Source organism: Watersipora subatra, chromosome 7 (genome assembly GCF_963576615.1).
Source record: "Watersipora subatra chromosome 7, tzWatSuba1.1, whole genome shotgun sequence".
NCBI classification, from domain to species: domain Eukaryota; kingdom Metazoa; phylum Bryozoa; class Gymnolaemata; order Cheilostomatida; family Watersiporidae; genus Watersipora; species Watersipora subatra.
In genome coordinates this window covers 27,018,351-27,038,674 of record NC_088714.1, presented here as the reverse complement: position 1 = coordinate 27,038,674, position 20,324 = coordinate 27,018,351, and the positions used below count along the sequence as shown (strand labels likewise).

The 20,324-nt window shown below is 36.4% G+C and overlaps 1 protein-coding gene across 2 annotated transcripts in view; it reads left to right on the top strand.

Moving 5' to 3' along the window:
• The window catches only part of LOC137401169 (E3 ubiquitin-protein ligase UBR2-like), a 75,282-nt gene extending 63,251 nt beyond the window's left edge, over positions 1–12,031 (top strand). For both annotated transcript variants that reach the window (XM_068087550.1, XM_068087549.1), the window contains exons 33-35: positions 3,693–3,887; positions 5,800–5,901; positions 11,452–12,031. In XM_068087550.1, coding sequence (XP_067943651.1) covers positions 3,693–3,887; positions 5,800–5,901; positions 11,452–11,593 — 439 coding nt within the window. In that variant the 3' untranslated portion in view covers positions 11,594–12,031. The remainder of the gene's footprint in view (positions 1–3,692; positions 3,888–5,799; positions 5,902–11,451) is intronic.
• The last annotated feature ends 8,293 nt before the right edge of the window (positions 12,032–20,324 follow it).

Genomic DNA, 20,324 nt, shown 5'->3' with positions numbered 1-20,324 from the left:
GTAGGGAGTATGACTGATGCAACTGAGTAGGGAGTATGACTGATACAACTGAGTAGGGAGTATGGCTGATACAACTGAGTAGGGAGTATGGCTGATACAACTGAGTAGGGAGTATGACTGATACAACTGAATAGGGAGTATGACTGATACAACTGAGTAGGGAGTATGACTGATACAACTGAGTAGGGAGTATGGCTGATACAACTGAGTAGGGAGTATGACTGATACAACTGAGTAGGGAGTTTAACTGATACAACTGAGTAGGGAGTATAACTGGTACAACTGAGTAGGAGTATGACTGATACAACTGAGTAGGAGTATGACTGATACAACTGAGTAGGGAGTATGACTGATACAACTGAGTAGGGAGTATGACTGATGCAACTGAGTAGGGAGTATGACTGATACAACTGAGTAGGGAGTATGGCTGATACAACTGAGTAGGGAGTATGGCTGATACAACTGAGTAGGGAGTATGACTGATACAACTGAATAGGGAGTATGACTGATACAACTGAGTAGGGAGTATGACTGATACAACTGAGTAGGGAGTATGGCTGATACAACTGAGTAGGGAGTATGACTGATACAACTGAGTAGGGAGTATGACTGATGCAACTGAGTAGGGAGTATGACTGATGCAACTGAGTAGGGAGTATGACTGATACAACTGAGTAGGGAGTATGGCTGATACAACTGAGTAGGGAGTATGACTGATGCAACTGAGTAGGGAGTTTGACTGATACAACTGAGTAGGGAGTTTAACTGATACAACTGAGTAGGGAGTATGACTGATACAACTGGCAGTTAGTACTAAGTCTAGTGATCAAACTCACAAATTTTTGACACATTCTTTTTTTGGCATTCTTTTTACATACAGTAGACTCTCTTATAGCGTAAACCCCTTCTTACGTAAATTCCACCTAACATAAAGAGTTTATGTAAAGTTTCTGCTTTGTATTATGTAAGACATTTCATATAATGTAATAAGAAGGTTTCTGTATAACATGAAGCATCAAGTTTGTGTGAGTTAACAATATGAATTGGAATTGAATTTGAATTGAACGGTCTGTCAAGTTGAATCTCATTAGGACGAGGCTCGTTGAAAGCAAAGTTTTATCTTAAACCATAACTGTCACGAACAACTTTTATCGTATTTACTAGGTAAATCAGACACGCTAATTCCGATTTTGTACTCAAAATAAAGATTAGTCCACTAACCTTCAAAGTCATTCAGGCTTTTTTAAAGCGTTTCAATATTCGTTTCGAAAACAACAAAGTCGGCATTACAAGCTCCGCCCATAAATATGTGACGAAACCTAGCTTTTTCAGGAACGGAAGTTAGGAATGTTTAGTCCGATTTAGAATAATAGAGATGGGTGTCTTAAAACCCATTATAATCTAAATCCAGCCTGTAAAATAATTTAAGTTTTTTATGAAAGGTATATAAACTATTTAAAATTCCTCGTAGCTTGTTACATGACGCTTAAATGGGCTGGACGCCGAGAAAAATTAGCTCAAAAAGCGCGGTTTTATCGCAAGCTAGCGTTGTTATCGCGCTTTTTTAAATATGCAATGTTAAATAGCTCATCTACCTTTCAGAAAAGACTGATATTATTTTAAGGCTGAATTTAGATATTAATGGATTTTAAAACACCCATCTCTATTATTCTAAATCGGTCTAAACATCCCTACGTAACTGCCCGTTCCTAAAAAGCTAGGTTACGTCACGTATTTATGGGCGGAGCTTGTTATGCCGATTGTGTTGTTTTCGAGACCGATATTAAAACGCTGTAAAAAAGCCTTTATTACTCTGAAAGTTAGTGGACTAATCTTTATTTTGATTACAAATTTGGAATCAGCGTGTCTGATTTACCTAGTAAATATGATAAAAGTTGTTCGTGACAGTTATGGTTTAACCTCTAACCCAGGCTTTGGAAGAACAGACACTGCGCTCGTTATAGTAAAAATATGTTTTTGTTTCACTTTATTTTTATTTTATACATAAGCAAAAAAAATTTTCTCTCTTTTCTTTGCAGCATAAACCTCGCTGTGTAGAAAAAAAGTGAAAAAATCCCTTTAAATTGACATTGAAGGTATGCACATCATTTACAATAATTATGAACCCTAAACAGAGTGAAAGTGATAAGAAAAAGAGAGAAGTTCTCTATACAAACCAATAATACCACAGTTACGGTACAGTCAGTAAATTAAAAGATTAAGTTAGTTTTTTCGTTTTAAAATATGTAGATTAGGCTATTTGCGTGTATTTAATACTTTGTATAACAGAAAATCCCTGTAACGTAAGCGTTTTTGAACAACTTATAACACGTATACCGTAATCCCTGCAGGACCGTCTACTTCTACTATACTTTTAATGTTGCTGGTAGAGCTTTTACATTTATTCGTACCTTAGCTTCCTTGTATTTTCATAAGACGATACCGAATAAGGAGGGACACGCGTGATTACAATAGTTAATTGATTTTGCACAAAAATTATAGTGTATTGTTCGTCTTTGAAAAGAATGTTAAATGAGGTGTGTGGGTCTATACGTCGGCAAAAACTATTTATATACTGTTTAGTTTTTTGTAATTTAATTGTACTGTAGAAAAAACATGTTTTGTTCTCTGTCCTGAGGTCAGCTAGCATTTGCATTGGTCCGTTTTAGCTTCCAAACGTGTTGACATGTATTTTGCGCACATTTGCTGCACTTGCGTTTCCTCTTGTCACCCGTGAAGTGACCAATCGGAGGACATTTTGCTTATATTGACTCGCCCAAGTGACTTTGCACATTTTTAGCTATGTTGGTTATCATGTTGTGCATTGTTGAATCAAAGCCTATACTTTGCTAATATATTACCATATTTCCATTAGATTGTACTACCTCCTTGCCTTCAAGATTAGTTCCTTATGGCAAGTAGACATGCGCTGTGTGTCCATAGTACGTCTGATGCGGATTCGGAGTGTGCACACGTTGAGTTACCATTTAATAAGTGTTTCAACGGATATTCGCATTTTTTTTTATTCAAATACATCGCCAGCATCTATTTGAACGGCACTTCCAATTGACCATCAATATAGGGAAAGGTTTGAAAAATAGAGCGCCACTGCATTCAAATAGAGGTTTTACAGTAGCTATAATGGTTACATGCCGCCAAATAAATGCCTTGATCCAGCGTACCTCTGGGCTACGATGTCCCTGTTTTACAGTTTTATCACCATACGATGTGAAACACAATGTTTTTCCGGCAACAATAATGTCTCTCAGAAATCAGATAGTAAAATACATACTAAAAGTTAGCTTCAAGTGAGTGTTTAGTAAGCTAAATTCATCTATGTTAAATTCAAAGTTTATATTATACATCGATCTCGAAAATAAGAACTTCCTACGGTACGTACAGCACATAGTATTTTGTAGTGTTACATTTTATTGCAGATCATAACCATTAAATACACTAAAGTTACTATAGGTAACTACATATAAATACTAAGGTTAACATGCTAGTTTGTTATTAATGTGTAATATGTACAGTATTTATGTAAAATTTTGATTTTATCACCTAGGGGTTTTTGCATTAGATAATTACTATGGTTTTCTATACCCTCTGTACGGCGTTTTCAATTTACAATGCCAACACTGGAACGAATTAAAATTGTGTGGTGGAGTCCACTGTACATGGGTATTTTGTAGGTGTCCTAATTCAATGGGCAGTGATGAGTCCCGTACTCCAACTCTATGTCTCATATGTGGAGAGATGCTTTGTTCTCAGAGCTATTGCTGTCAAGTCGAAATGCCAGGATTTAGGAGTGGATCAAAGGACAACTCAATAGGCGCTGCCTCTCATCACGCCATCAAATGCGGTAATGGCAGCTGCATGTTTTTAAGGTGAGTTTTTTTTTCGTGTTCAGTTTTTACATCACATACGCAGAAATTCAAATTTAGTAAACATTTGTCAGAGATTTTTCATGTTTTTTTTTCATTATATCAAAATTTTTTGCTGTTCATTTCAGTGATTATTAATGGTGCTGTGTTGTAGTTAGTGCATGTTTAATAAGGATGTCTAATTTTATTGTGGAAATTTGTTGCACTGGCCCCCTAGTCATGTGCAATAATATGGGACCGCCCAATGTTCATCTTAGTTTTCATGCATTACAACTTGAGGACTCAATCTAGCCCAATATAGTCTCAAGTATAAGAAAGTTGCATGTCACCTAATCTTTAAAATGTGCATTTTCTGTGATGTTATTGTATTGTTTGCGAGTTAAAGTTTATTCCTCTCATTTGCATAATTAATCTGCCCTGTAGTAATGAAATATTAGCCAAATTTACTTTCTCTCAAGCCACTCAGTTAAATTCTATGAAGTTCTCTCAAATATTTGACATTTTTACTTCCTTAGCGGTATAAATAAGTTCAGTCACGTCACTTCAATATTTTAAGCATCAATTTTTCAAAAAACTTTTAGTTAAGAAATATTTACATGTAACACTACTTAGCAGCGTAACTTAGTAGCGTAACGGCCAGAGTATTGCTTTTAAAGAGGAGTAAGTAAGATCAACAGATAGATGAGATTCTGAGTATTAAAATGATACCAAGTTTCTGTATTGTTTTCTTGAAGACAAATTACAACTTCAGAAATACATATTTCAGAAATGTTAGATTATTGTGACCCCACACTTTTACACACGTCTATAATATGCTGATTTAATACTTAGTAGATTTAACACATTAGCTTTGGGAAGTGTTCAATAATGCTGTGAGGTAATTATTACTTCATGTGACGCATATGGACCTAAAGGCTGGTTCACACTATATCGCTGTATCTCGGCATTGATGCCACAATACTTCAGTGATCGTCGATAATAACAATGTTTTCACTATCACGAACACATGCTATGCAACCGCGTTTGCATCAGCAAATACTCCATGACGTAGTGTTCTCATTTTCCTTTTTGATTTTTCACAGAGAAACCTCTTTTTTACCCGTGCTAGAATAAATTACTAGTCCCGCAGCAACTTTCATGAATTGAAATAGATCGCTTTATACGCAACCATGAATTACTATCACTTAAATGGTTCACACTGTACCGGCAGTCGGCGATGCTTGGCGAAATATTGCGAAAGTTTGACAGCTGCGAAGTTTCATGACGGAACTGCATCGCTTCGTCGATGCCATCGGCTTACGGTTCACATAGTTGGCAATAAAGGCTGAAAGGAAAACGCCGACAAATGGCGATTTAGTGTGAGCAGGCTTAAAATAAGAAATATCTTGGTCTGAGGCTTATTGCTAAGCCGTGGACCACACGGCAGTCAATGTGATGGTTCTGACAGCTGATGCTCCATTTAGGAGAAGCGACCGAACTAGCTGAAACGTAAAAGCTTGCAATCGAATGGCTTCAGTCGTACTCGGTGTAGTTCGGTCAGGTTTGATTGGACAGCATATTATTAGCGAATGCATTGTTTATTCTATTTTTCATTGGAGATTAATTATATCGTGATTCATGTCGAATCAAATGGAATCGACTGATCCTAAGTCAAGAAATAGCTATCATTGTGTTAATTTCCCAAATTCATTTTTGGTAGGGAAGAACTTTGGCTCGTTCAGTGTAGACATGCACCTTTCAGCCGAGACACCATTTTGGGTGCTATGTAACCATAGCCTTAAATCACGATAGTGTTTGAGACCTTCAGCCGTACTTTGCTCTAGTAAGGCTGGAGGTCAAGTAGCTGAAGGTCAGTTATATACAATATAGGTTCAAGTACATACATCGTATATAGCTGTATATGTTTAATTCTCAGAGTTCGACAATGCCAGGTGGTTCTCCTCTCTGGACATAACAAGGGTTGTTTCCTCCCAGCACCTTATGTCGACGATTATGGCGAGTCCGACGTGCAACTCAAGTAAGTTCTTTGAAATGTTTTTGAAAAAAGTTCTTCCAAGTAAGGAACTTTGGGTTCAAGGTCTAGTCTTGACTAGTGACATCTCGAATTTTCACTAGGCTGTGTTATTTTCCAACATGATTGCACCACAAAATTTTCAGTTCTTGAAAGGGGTGCGAGGGGTGTTACATTTTCTCCTTTAGCCAGAGTGGTTGGACTAACAAACCATCCTTTTTGGACGTAGAGATTGTAGCAGTTGTATTAGAATTGGGATGTGGGGAAAAGTTTTTAGAAAAAGGAAGGTTGTTATGTCTCAGCTAACCGAGCGGAAATTTTTAAAGCCTTGCGTAACCATGACAACATAGCAACTTAAAATTCCACATTAAGGCAGAGCATCATTATAGTTGGTATTTTAATAGTAACTTACTAATACAGTTGATGAAGCTTGGAAAATGAACTCAAAGCGCGCTATGACACTGTTATTTGTTGATCGGAGCGGAGAATGTTCTTTTGTACCATGTGTCATACACAGTGAGAGATTTACTTCATTTGCATAAAGGTTTTTCTACAATGTAAAAGCCAAATATATATATTACTATACATTGAAAATAATTCTTAATATATGACATCCTTAGATTTTTGAGAATCATAGTTTCGTAAATTAAAGTGATGAAGTTAAAGATAAAAGCAAAACACGTGTAAAATAGCATAAAATTAAAATATTAGAAAGTTTAAACTTTATCTAATTTAAGTTTGATTAAGCTATGGTGCTCATCTTGTCTTCTACTGAGCCAATACATCGCCAGGCCTGCACTCTCATTTACTTTTCTCTAAAGTAATAATATAAATCCTTTCTTTTGATTACTTAGTTATTAAATTATTTTTTATATTTTCCTTAAACGGTACTTGTTTTACTTTTATGTTTAATTATTTGCGGTATTATTAAGTTATTGTAACGTTGTGGACTGTAGAACAACTTTAACGAATTACAGTGTTTTAATTCACCTATTTGACCCAACATACAACTGTTTTAAGATACGGAGCTGGTTTTGAACAAACGAAACATCGTATGTAGAGGATTCATTGAATTTCCAGCAACGGAAATGAGAAGTTTTTATTGCACAACTTTCAGAATACTTACAGCTCAAACAGTGGAATAACTACTAATAGCGCTATCTTATTGTTATCATTTTAGAATACAGACAACTCTGTTGTGTAAAATTTTGCTCAAAAAGTTTTTCGCTTAGCAATGTAAATTTGTTTCGAATTAAAAAATATGGCAAAAATCTGCGTGAAGGTGCTTAGGGAATACTTGAACAAATGTACTTTTAGATGACTGCAATCCTTGTCAGAATGTTGTATTATTATTATGCTTTGTTATTATATTATTATTAATTTCATTGATTTTAATCATGTTTAAATTTTTGAAATTATAGAAACCAAACTGATTGATAACGCTTTTTACATCCCTTTGAAGCGTTGTCATTTTAGAAAGTCACAAACAATCAAAACAAAGATTTTGCAGCATAAATGTTTATTATTTTCGCTTATAAAGTGGCTGTATTTAATTGTTGTTTTTAAACAAGTCACAGTACATACTGATCTTCAAGTACTCCGCATTTAGAATTCAACTGAAACATTCCATATCACTTAACTGTGTCTACCAAAATAGAGTTGGAGAAATAGCACCTTTTGATTGGTCGTTGAGCGTGTCTAATGCTCTAGTGGCTACACGAGGCAACCGAGGCAACCATGCGTGGCGATGTTTTTTTCATAATGTATTGCATCATTTTGCTATTTTCACACAATCCCTTCAATTTTTGTATATTGCTGATAATTTTAGTTGTTTACAGCTGTTTTTAATATTTTCCAAAAAAAAGTGGTTATTGCAATGGTTAGCTTAAGATTTCTTGTAACTTTCCATAAGACAGCAAGTAGGGTTAACTTATGATTTCTGGTGACTTTCCACAAGACAACAAGTTGGGTTAACTTATGATTTCTGATGACTTTCCACAAGACAACAAGTAGGGTTAACTTATGATTTCTGGTGACTTTCCACAAGACAACAAGTAGGGTTAACTTATGATTTCTGGTGACTTTCCACAAGACAGCAAGTAGGGTTAACTTATGATTTCTGGTGACTTTCCACAAGACAACAAGAAGGGTTAACTTATGATTTCTGGTGACTTTCCATAAGACAACAAGTAGGGTTAACTTATGATTTCTGGTAACTTTCCACAAGACAACAAGTAGGGTTAACTTATGATTTCTGGTAACTTTCCACAAGACAACAAGTAGGGTTAACTTATGATTTCTGGTGACTTTCCACAAGACAACAAGTAGGGTTAACTTATGATTTCTGGTGACTTTCCACAAGACAACAAGTAGGGTTAACTTATGATTTCTGGTGACTTTCCACAAGACAACAAGTAGGGTTAACTTATGATTTCTGGTAACTTTCCACAAGACAACAAGTAGGGTTAACTTATGATTTCTGGTAACTTTCCACAAGACAACAAGTAGGGTTAACTTATGATTTCTGGTAACTTTCCACAAGACCACAAGTAGAGGTCGTAGCTAATAGAAAGAAACCTAGTTAGGCGTGGAGTAATTAATGAGCATTCCATGTAAACATTAACTTTTTACTAGTGTCAATGCCATCAAAGGTTGAAAGGTATGTAGCTTACTGATCAGGTCAATACAGAACATCAGCCTGAGGAACTGTTGCTATTTTTCGATATATTGTTTGACACTCCAAGAGATGGATGTAAACAAAGTTTTGGTAGACTTTATTGAAAAGTATTGGTCTTTTTCTATCGTTTGCTATTGTTTTTGATGTTTTTTCACATTTTTACCCGAAGAACTGTGATGTTTTGAAAAAATGTTGATTTCATTTTTTTGAATTCATTTCATATGCCAAAACTTGTATTTGCTCAAGCTTTATCATATTTCAAATAGTCCAAATAGAGGGGTGATCATCAGTCAAGGTTTAACTGTATATTAAAATGTCATATTTAGTCAACAGTTTTGTAGAAGCACTACACTGGTTGTTACTTGGCAATAATGACCGTGATACAGCATATTTTGCCTAATTTTGACATTTGTGCGCTTAAATTAGTTGCATAATCGTTCACAGGCTATGTAATTGAATGGGGAAGAATTTGTCATACCGCCAGTTGGTACTGCTAAGGTCGGGGCTGTGTCAAACAGCAGCTTGGCTTAGGGGCCGAATATGAGCATCCTTGTATTCAGTGGTACCCGCTGTCACTGGTCACTGGCCTGACAGACGTCATTGCTTGGCATGGCTTACTGCTTTTGAGCAGACCCATAGCTAAAAGTGCTGGCAATACGATTACACTAGAAGACCTTGCACACCAGCATAGCCGTTAAATGGCCTGTCACTGGCTATGTTCTAGTGTCAATTGCTGGAATGAAATGTAAAAACATGTTTGTGTAATTTATTCCCTAGTTATATGCATGCCCTAGTATTATGAAGGGTCGGCTGCAATGTCCTGATGAAATATCATTTCAAATGGTTTCCATCACCAACATGATACTCATCCATTTTTTTAAATCCATTATAGCGTTGTAAAAATTTCACACTTATAATTTATTCTGCTATGAGTATACCAAATTTTACTAAAACTCGGCCATCAGCATTTGAAGGCCCTCTAACGTTCAACTTTATTGGCTATCTTGGAGTTAGTCAAACCTATTCAAAACATTGTAGACCCGACAGTGAACGCTTTTGGTTATTATGTTCAGGAGTCAAAAAAATGTTCGCCTGTAACATTTCTTTGGTACTTACTTGATCAAATAATGCATGCCGCCCTCTCCTACTTCCTCGTGATTCCATTGCACTCAACACATTTTCCTTCATTAGCTGTATCAATTATGATAAATGCTGTAAATTGTGTCAATAAGATTTTGTTCCATTCCAAAGCTTTTGTACTGTGTGTACACACTGTTATTTGTGACGGCAGTATTTAGCAGGCTTGGAATGTTTGCTTGTGCTGGCAAAAATTTTAGTCGCTGTTATCTAAAATATCAAAGTTCGGATGTGCTACACAATTCCACTTTTCATGTTTGAATTCTATCATTGTAAGCTGTCTGTGTTCAAAACTTAATCAAAAGGGGCAATCGTTACTATAATATGAGTCATGTCCGTCCATTCGAAGCCACGCTAAGAGTGTTAGGAAAAAGTATTGCCTCACACGGGGATCGAACTCGGGGCATCTTCTTCAAAGGCAAGCACGCCACCACCAAACGCTCAGTCGTCTTACAATATCACGGAATAATTATACATATACAGTATACTGATTCCTCATGACGATTGGTCATAGTGCCCGAGGCTGGCAAGCTTACTAGTATTGGTAAAATATAAAGCACTGATATTTGTCAGTTGATCTTTGGCACATCACAAGATCGAGCTTTGTTAATAATGTATTATTCTGTTGTGATGAACATCAATGTAATATCTGTAGCACTCATACAGAATGTCAAAGTCGGTAGCAACAATAGTTAACTCCGCCTTGTGTGTCTGACAATTGCTGGCCATATTTATTGATACTATGTGATGTCATAACTGTGTGGCGCATCTTTCATGGCCGACTTTCTTCCCCGAACAATATTTTTTCAGCAGACTCCTTAATTGTATTCATGTACATTTTGGTGATTTTTTTTACACAATTTTTATTTATTTTTTAATATATGAACCTTTCATTTATCAGATCTGTGTCATGAGCAGTGATAGGCCTATTGTCAAATATGGATTGCATTCTCTTTCTCTACATTAACTTAGGTGGCTGTTGGTGTTTCCATGTAACAAAATGAAATAAAACAGTCTTATGGCAATATATTTTCTATGGAAATATATTACCATAGACGGGAGACAGTCGGCCAAGAAAGATTTGCCAATATATTTCTATGGAAATATATGTCAATGGCAATATATTTCTATGGAAAGCTCTTTTGTGTATAAATTGAGGTAGCTATATGCCTACAAAGCTATACATTATTGTCCTAAAGAAACAATTGCACATGCAGTTTATATTCTCAGTTCTGAACTGAGTAGCCCATGTATTTGGTATCACCGGTGTTTTCTTATTGTGGATAATGTGAAGAATCGCAAGACCATTTCTTTTGATAGGTATCATACGAGGAATTTTGAATAGCATTTAGTAGAGAATAACGCACTAGGGTAGATGTTAAATTGCATGTTTAAACAGCATATGTTTTTCAAGTTATATCCAAATATGCCCGTACATTTTATCAAGTTACAAGAAGATTAATGAGCCAAATGGTCTGAAATCTAATTATCTTGTGTAAAAGACAGTTGCATAACACAGTTGCATAACACAGTTTAACAATCAGATACACCCTTTAACAATCAGATACACCCTTTAATTGATGACACGCAAGATCTTCATTTAAGTGTAGCGCGGTTCCTGAGTCAGTGTTGAGTTTTTTCTCATTCAGAACAAACATAATTTTTAGCTAAGGCTGCTTCATGTTGCCACATCTTGCTGTATTATTCAACATGTATGAGCTGACACCGTGTGTGCCTTGCAGGAGAGGCAACCCCTTACACCTCTGCAGTACAGCGTATAGAGACCTGCACAGACTCTGGCTTAGCCACGGTATTCAACAGCGGGTAGCTCGATCTGTCATAGCAAGTTCTGGACATTTACTCGCCGAATGGTTTCATCTTTAGCCTTCCAATCATTCAAATCTATTCAGGGCCATATATTCTAGATTTATCTTCTCCCAGAGAACTGGAATGCTTTAAGGAATTTCAAGCCATCCTACGTCTTATTATTTGACCTCCAACAAGTGTTTTGTAGTGCTCCGTCTTGGAAAGTTGTATGCGTGGATAGGTACTCGCACCTCTTGCAAAGCGTTTTGATGTGTATCGGAGGGAATGTAACAATTGCTAGCAAGGACACGAGAAGGCTGATCCATCATTTGCGAACTACTCGCCATTCTTCGTTTTCTCTTACCTCACCACAAATGTGTAGCATAATACGCTACACGCTATACCGTTTCTATTCTTGCGTGATCATATGTTGCTGATTGTTAACCAAACGTTTTTTTCTCAAAGTTTATTTGAACTATTCTTGGTTGTTTATTAATAAAATCTGTATCACAACTATTTGTACATCTTTTTGTTGACAAATTTCCGCAAGGCCTTTGCCATGGTAACCATGTTGATCGAGGCTTAACTTATTTTTAGTGCTATCAATCATAGCTGTCAGTTTCCGGTGAATTTTAGCGCTGGATTGCTTATGTGTTTGCCAGCCGTGCCTTGATATGTACCATAGTTCACAAGCACACAGTCATCCTGAGTGACTGCGCTTACAATATTAGTGATCCTCAGAGAAAAGGCATGCAACTATCATGTCTTCTATGAATACATGCCTTTACGACATGGTGTTTACTCTCAAGTTGGTCAACGTAAAGGCAGCATCTGCGAGCAATTCACTGCACAAATAGTTTATAATAATGAAAGCTATAAGAAGAATATAATACAATTATAATAAAGAAGCTATAATAAAGAAGCTATATATCTATGGTTCACAGGCTAAAGTTCATATTCCATTTATCTTTTGGTAGTATTGTGATGTGACATCAGAGACCGTGGGCTTGGGTGTGTCAAATACATATTCTTCGGCGGTGCACGCAAGCTCATTTGCAGAAATCTCTTGTTACTAATAATATTACTGAAAATCCAATCTTTCAGATGACGAAAAAAACTATTGCATCGGCATCGATGAAAGCACGCGTTATGCTAAATTTAACACTCACAATCTTTTGATTATTAAATGACAAAGTGTAATATTTATCATAGTGTAGCAATTAGGGGCCTGTGAGAGCAATTACTGCCAAGCGTTTCTAAAATATATTCAAATGATGTATGTTTAAATAGAAGGGTACAAAGTTATTCAACATTTAGGACAAAAGCAGTGCTTTGGCTAGTTGTAACTTACTTGAAGCCACTTAGATCTTGGAAGATCTTGGCAATTTGCCTACAGCAGGGTATTCTTGTTGAGTATTCTGCTGTCAGTCGGTTCCGCCTTAATACGCAATGACCATTTTCACTGTTTCCATGGTACAGCTGAATCGGATTTGGAATTGTGCACACGTTGAGTTACCGTGCAACAAGTATTTTAACGAACATCTATGCGTGATGAGGATTAACGCGGCACTTTGTTAACATAGGTCAGGATTTCTATGCCAAAGGTCACAGCGTCACATTTGGAATTACTGAAATCAAAGTAGGAGTGACTGAACTGTGGAAAATGTTTAAAATGGAATAGCTTGAGTGGCATTTTCTTGCGCAACATTTGCAAGAGCCATTTCCATCGTTCACAAGCATAAAACATTCGGTAAAATTTTGCAAGTAACAAAACTCGCTTGACTTGGATATTTCTTGTCGTTTCCCTCTTACTGATGGTGCAAATTGGCGGATTAGTCGCACCGTAGAAGCATAGTGATTCACGCATACTGTATTTTTCCTAGATTTACATTAGATGCATCTACCATAGTTTCCTAGCAAAACTGGCATTAATACCATTCATTTCTCAAGACGCCAGAAATGGGTTATGATATTCTTTTGCTAATAGGCTAAATGTGATGGGGCAAATGGTGCTAGCCTTGGATATTCATAATTGTTATTTAGTTTAGTTTTAGGTTACTTCATCGAAATGAAAGCTTTACAGCTTAATTTAAGATTTCTCAGGGACTTTCGGCCCCTATGCAATTATTGGAGAGGCATTGCAATGACTCGCCCATATGTCTGATGATTGCTCGTGTAGTTGCTTTCTGATCGCTGGGTGATACCATTAAAGCATTTTACATTGGGTCAGGGGTTACTACATGTCCTTGAGACTGGAGAATACCCAGTTGCGCAAGCGTTTATTATACAATGCAACTAGTCACTTACTAGCAGTCTGATAACAGCTGTGATCATAAGTTGATTAGGCCTCTTATGCAAGTAATGGACGGCGCAAAGTTCATAGCCGTGGTACTGCACGGTTGATGGGGGGCTTGCACGCTCCCCTTATATCAAACAACAATGCTATTAAGCAAATAGAATTATGCATGACTGCGTTCTCAAAATAGCCATCTACGTAAAGAGAGTTAAAAAGTAGGTCATGTCATTGCATCGGTGGTGGTACGCTACTGCTAGTATAAGCAACGTTCAGGCTTTACTTATGATAGCAATATTAATGGAATGGCGTTTAGATAAGCACTCGCACGAATGGATTAGCCGCCATATTCCATCACGAATTAGTCATTTCAGCACATGTCTCATGACATTCAGGAAGTGGTCACTTCTGAATGGCCCAAGAATGTTGTGCATATCTCCCAGGTAATTCGCATTGAGAACAGTGTTCAGAACACTTCCTTAAAAACAGTCATTTCGTAATTTGAAGCGTGTGTTACTGTTATAGTGTGTTATGTGAGCAGCGATGCGAAGAACAGGTATACTGAATGCCTTTCTACCCAGTGGAAATTATGTGTTCTTAATTTTCTGATGTGAATAAATCCAGTAGCAGTCGTTGTGTTTATTCTAGATCATTCAAATCATCAACACTTTGCATCATCAATATATTTACTTCACTATAGTTTATTACTGAATGTCTCGTGGTCTAATTTGCTTTAAACCACATCGATCGGTGAGAATATAGTTCATATATACATTTATTTATCGGTCTAATATCATATGAGCCGATAACATAACCGTAACAGTGAACCAATAAAAACTAAAATACTACGTATGCATAATTTCAATTCATAGTATTATCGAAGCAAAATAATTCTCACAGCAACTTGCCTGAGAGGTCGCAGTTATAATTCTCACAGCAACTCGCCTGAGAGTCGCAGTTATAATTCTCACAGCAACTCGCCTGAGAGTCGCAGTTATAATTCTCACAGCAACTCGCCTGAGAGAGGTCGCAGTTTCTGACTTAGCAAAATTTAAATGTCTTGTTCGTAAAATATGTAAACTTTTGTTTACAATTTATTTAATTAAAATTTTAAAATCAATCTTTTTGTTTATCTTGCTTATACAGAATGTTGCAGTCATTTCGATGTCTACATTTGGATCTTATTGTAAAAAATCAGTTCTTACCCCAACGCTCAAATGCTTTTATGTCATTTTTTACAAAAGGCACGCAAGATCGCACCAACTAGCTCATCTGCCCAATGATTAGAAAAGGCTTCATCAGAAGGCGATAGCCACTAATGAATTTCAAAGAACTCTTGCAGCATATAAAACTATAGTTTTTTTATGGTTTAGCACAGCAATGGCTCATGAGCAGCTTTGTAAATGTGTAATTTTGTTAATGCTCTTGATTATGATTTTTGGAAACTCAATTTCATTTTCAACATTTTTCCATATTTCGAAGGTTTAATCTAAACATCACGTACTGATAGTAAATAAATTGTTTCTGTCATGTTGACATTCAATCAGATTTCAAAGACTTTTCAAGGACGTAGCTGTTTCTATTTTAAACATTCAAAGATAAAGGCACATGATAAAGATAAAAATACCTTTCGGCTGGTTTTTATCATAAAAACGTAGCATCATTACTTTAGTAAGTCTGGGTTATAAAAAATTTTGTCTCTAGATTGTGGATACCTACAAAACAGTGCATGTTCATCACAAAACTGCCTTTTAAATAAAGGACAATGGTCCATACCACTTTTAATATCTCATGTAGAGTGCTTGTTAGTAGTGCACTGGTTCAAGAAAAAGCCATGTGGCAGCTTTCTAAAGATATTTCCGAAAAATCATTTTCCTACTTCGCATGCTCAGTGGCCCATGCCGGTCTTGCATGCCTTGAGTTAGCCGAGTACGTGTTACTCAAGAATGCAGCTGTTGCACAACATAGCTGTTATCTCCTTCACCGCCTGTCTATACTCATTACAGTTTCCGAATGAGAGATGTCAGCCTAAAAAGTGCTGTCGTAATAACGCACTTACTGCTTTAGTTCATTGGAAGTGCACTGCGGACACTACACTATATACAATATGTTCTGACATGGCTACTGGCAACCTTTCAATTAGACCTCAGAGTAAGTCTTGTTGACTCTTTACGCCGTGTTGTTACACAATGTGTTTGATACATTCCAGACCTTCGATGTCATCTACTTGAAGGAAATCCTTTAGCCTGTAGGTATGGTTACCATTGTGGGCTTATACACCGCACCCAATACATAAGTAGTGAACTGGAAGCTAGGGGAATTTATGAGTTTCCAGACTTCGAATGAAGCAACTGTTTCTCTAGAACAGTCACAGCTGATCTTTAAAAAGTAATTAGGTCATTCCTATGGGCTGTTCACCCGGCCCCTAGACTAACGCTTCTACAACCTGAAATCTCAAAGTAAATTCGCTCAGAGTCGTTCTACTTGTCTGAACCAAAAAGCATTGTCAGCAGACAAACAAATATGAGGTGGAAAATTGTATTCATTTATGTTGGTTATAATTTATATTACCCTACAGGATGAATTTATTCGCGGAGTTATATTTCGCGAAAATTGTCTTTTTATGCATATTCGTGGATGAATTTATTCGCGGCTGAAAACTGCCACTCTCTAGGAAAGGTTAACTCTATTGCGGCCAGTAATAGAGTTATTCCTATGCATGCGCACACCGCGTGTTCCGGTTTAAATTTAGCTTACAATTACGAGGCGATCATGCTAAGCTACGGTAAACAATTTTTGCTGCGTCCAGAGGTTTTCACGAATATTCATTGCTTTGGAGGCCTTTGATAAGCCAACAATTTGTGGTAAGTAATGAGTTTTTTCAAAACCATTTACTGAATTAGTTGAATTTTACTTTGGTTCTTCGGTAAAACGCATTATTTATTTTTTCCATCCCTACCGCTTCATTATTTGTTTTAGTGTGAGAGAGAGATTTTTCATCATACACGCAAGCACAATACTGCAAGGGTGGTATATGTCATACTTACAAGATCACGAATCATTCAGGGAAGTCTGGAAATTGAGGTAGAAGTGACCGCAGCTACTTACGAGGAGAATATATCTGTTTTAAAAAAGGAACAAAAACGCCTTTACGAGCACAAAACTTTGGCCAACCGGCAGAACTTTGCAATAGTAAGCCAGGAGGAGCGTTCTGATGATAACTTCCTTACCAGTCGTTTAGTAGCGAGAGAATCGCCTTAAACATCTACCCAAGACAGTGACAGCGATATAGAGCTACTATTACCAAAATATCTAGTCAGAGAGTACCATTACACGCTAGTATTCACTTATCAAGAGTATCAGTTTAATTTTATTGCTCTAGACAACCGCCATATAGACTAAACTGTTTATATTTACTCCATTCATCGTTTGTAAAATTTTATTTGTATTTGAAATATTTTATTTGTACACTCAAGTTTGTAATAAATTATAATATATCTAAACATGAAATAAAATATATAATTTAATCATGTTTGCTGCAGCGATATCAAGGAGTTGGTGTCGATGAAGAGGTCTAGGTTGACTGGTTGCTTCTCTGCCAATATTCCTGCCTTGATGAATATTACTACTTGTCTCTAGTTTTCGTAATCGGAGTAGGTTGTTTCATTCTCAATCTACAGTGAACACAAAAAAGAAAAAAATATTAACCAGTGTTAAGGAAGTACAAAAACAATAGCTGAAGTATTTAATGAAAGCGATCAGTTTTTATACAAAAGAATTAACTAATGCAGTTAATTATGGAAAAACGTATCTGCACTGCAAATCAAATACATACCATAATGTCCAGATCAGAATCATGATCGTCCTCAACTTCGGTATTAGAGATTGATGGGGTTGATTGCAATGTAAAAAGACTAGGAGAGATTTCTTGCGATGACGAAGCCATGCCGAATAACTTGTGAAAACCTTGAATAATTTTATAAAGCTTGATGCAATAAAACTCGAAGCCCGGCGATGATTTTAAAGAAGTTTTGGAACTCGGCTACGTTTAGTACTTCTGCCCAGCGGCTATTTTTGCGATGACGCCATTCTGCATATCTTGTGACAACCTTGAATAATTTTGCAAAGAAATGTGATACATTGGCAATGGTGTTAGCTCCAAGCCCAGGCAATGATTTTAAAAATGTTTTGGAACTCAACTACGTTTAGTATTTATAGTAAAAACTAGCCTAGCAGCTATAGTTTTTATTTTGATGCAGTAGTTATTCTCCCTTGTGATTAAAAATAGAACTAATTATTCACGGAATTTAATAGTTCGTGGATTTTACTGCTTGCGAAATCGCGAATTTTTATAACCAACAAATATTTTCATTCTGTAGGGTATACAGAGTTGATCAGAATTATGGGACCATCAAGTATTTCTTTCGTGTTTTTTTCAACTCAATTTATTTATTATCTCCGAGCATACATACTATACATACTTGAAAAGCAAGATTGGTAAACAATCTGTCTGATACCAAAAGCATTCTGAAAAAAGATAATCTATTTATTGGACACCCATTTTATCCTATCCTGTGATTGACAATAAGGACTCCCCAACTAAATATGAAGACGCTACTAATACTCCAGAGGTCACCAGTTTACTTTCATGAGTAACAAGTACATGTATGTTCGAAAACCATGTTCAAGTTAAAAAAATTTGTCGTCGAGTACAAACTTAGTTTTATAGGATTTTTGTCATAATGTACCGATATCACTATGTTGAACTAAAAATCTGGTTAAGAAGGCCAATATAGTTTATATTTAATGACATTCATGTGTAGAACATCCATAGCTTTCTACTGATATGCACATTGCCATAATTCATCAAATAAATACTTTACAAACTATGAATTAATCGCAAATAACACGTTTATTTTAAATGATCTCACAATTACTATCACCTCTGTAGTTTAGAGTCAAGTCCTCACACGTTTTCAAATCATTTGGGGGCGCGTGAGGACTTGGATGTACACCAAAAATAAATCATTTTACCGGTTTAGTCCAGCATATCACTGGACTAGGCATACAGAAAGTAACGCAAAGTTTATAGAAACCCATTGGACTACAGAATGCTTATACATTTACATTGTATTGCTTATACTTGTATGTGCACATACCTTCAACGATACATATTTGTTCCACATGTTGTTAAACACTCAGGGCACATATGGTTGCCCGAATGTACACCTAGTGAGCTGTGCATTATCATCTGATGTGAGTGCGTATGTACTCGGCTACACCTACCTTTGCTCTCCGCTCTATATAGACATGACATCACATAATGCTAATAGTTTACTGGTAGTGGTCTCGCAAGGTTGCACGCAAAACAATGAAGCCTTTTACAATCTATAACCGTATAAGGTAAACATTGGAACAGTCCTTCCCTATACGTTTTCATCACAGCAACCCCCATGACGTTATTGTCGCACTTTTAGATACAGTATTATGACTGTTGCACCTTTCTTGCGATTACATCTTTATTTATTCTGTTGTTTACTCCTTTTAACAGCCGGTTTTCCGGCGTTGCGTAGAGTGTGTTATAAACCCTAACGGCCGAAATACCGGCATTCACATGGCTCTGTTTACAAAAGCTGTTTCTAAGTACAGTAACAGCGTAAACCAATCTAATTAATTCTTGCACAAGATGTTAAAGCAGAAATTTCACTTCCATATGTAACAGTTTTCAAATATCTTTATCTACTTCCTTCGTTATAATAACAAGTTTTTTTAGAACGATATCTCAGAAAATTCAATACAACTCGTTCAATGGTAGGTCATAAATGATTGTGATGCAAATAAATAGTTATATGATACTAACTATAGTTTTCCAGTATATTTTCAGTCATGAAATGATGATAAACATATGTTCGATAGCTATGATACTACTGAAGTGTTTTACGAGTTTTTAAAATTGTACAAATTTTTATAGTTTTAGCCCGAATAATGGTAAAATACTGTTTATTTCTGTTTGATGAGATTTTCTGTGGGTTGCCCGACTATTTTACTAGTGTGTTACCAAATATCATTGTATTATCAGCACATTTAGATATATGTAATAAAGGTTTTAAAACTTTGGACCGTTGGACAAATTGCCCAGGGTTACTGACAAGAATAGCCAGGGTTCAACGGGTTAAAGTTGTTATGTCTGCACAAATAAATATTTTTAGTTCCGAGGTACTATTTATTGGCTCCATAGTTGCGGCTGGCTCACAGCTAAATGCAGTCACAAAGCATTATGTAGAACGAACGAGATTGAATTTGTGGTCATTGCTCACCATATAAGGCTCTCTTGGCCTTATATGGATGGAATTTCCCTAGCCTTTCGACTGAAATTGTTTGTTGTTCAACGTGTGCGGCTAGCGCGTTGTGATGGTAGGGCCCTAAATTATAGAAATTTCCATAGCTTACTAGATAGCTCCGCCCCCTTTGGTATATAAAGCGAAAGAAGGGATACCCCCAGTCATTTAACTCGTG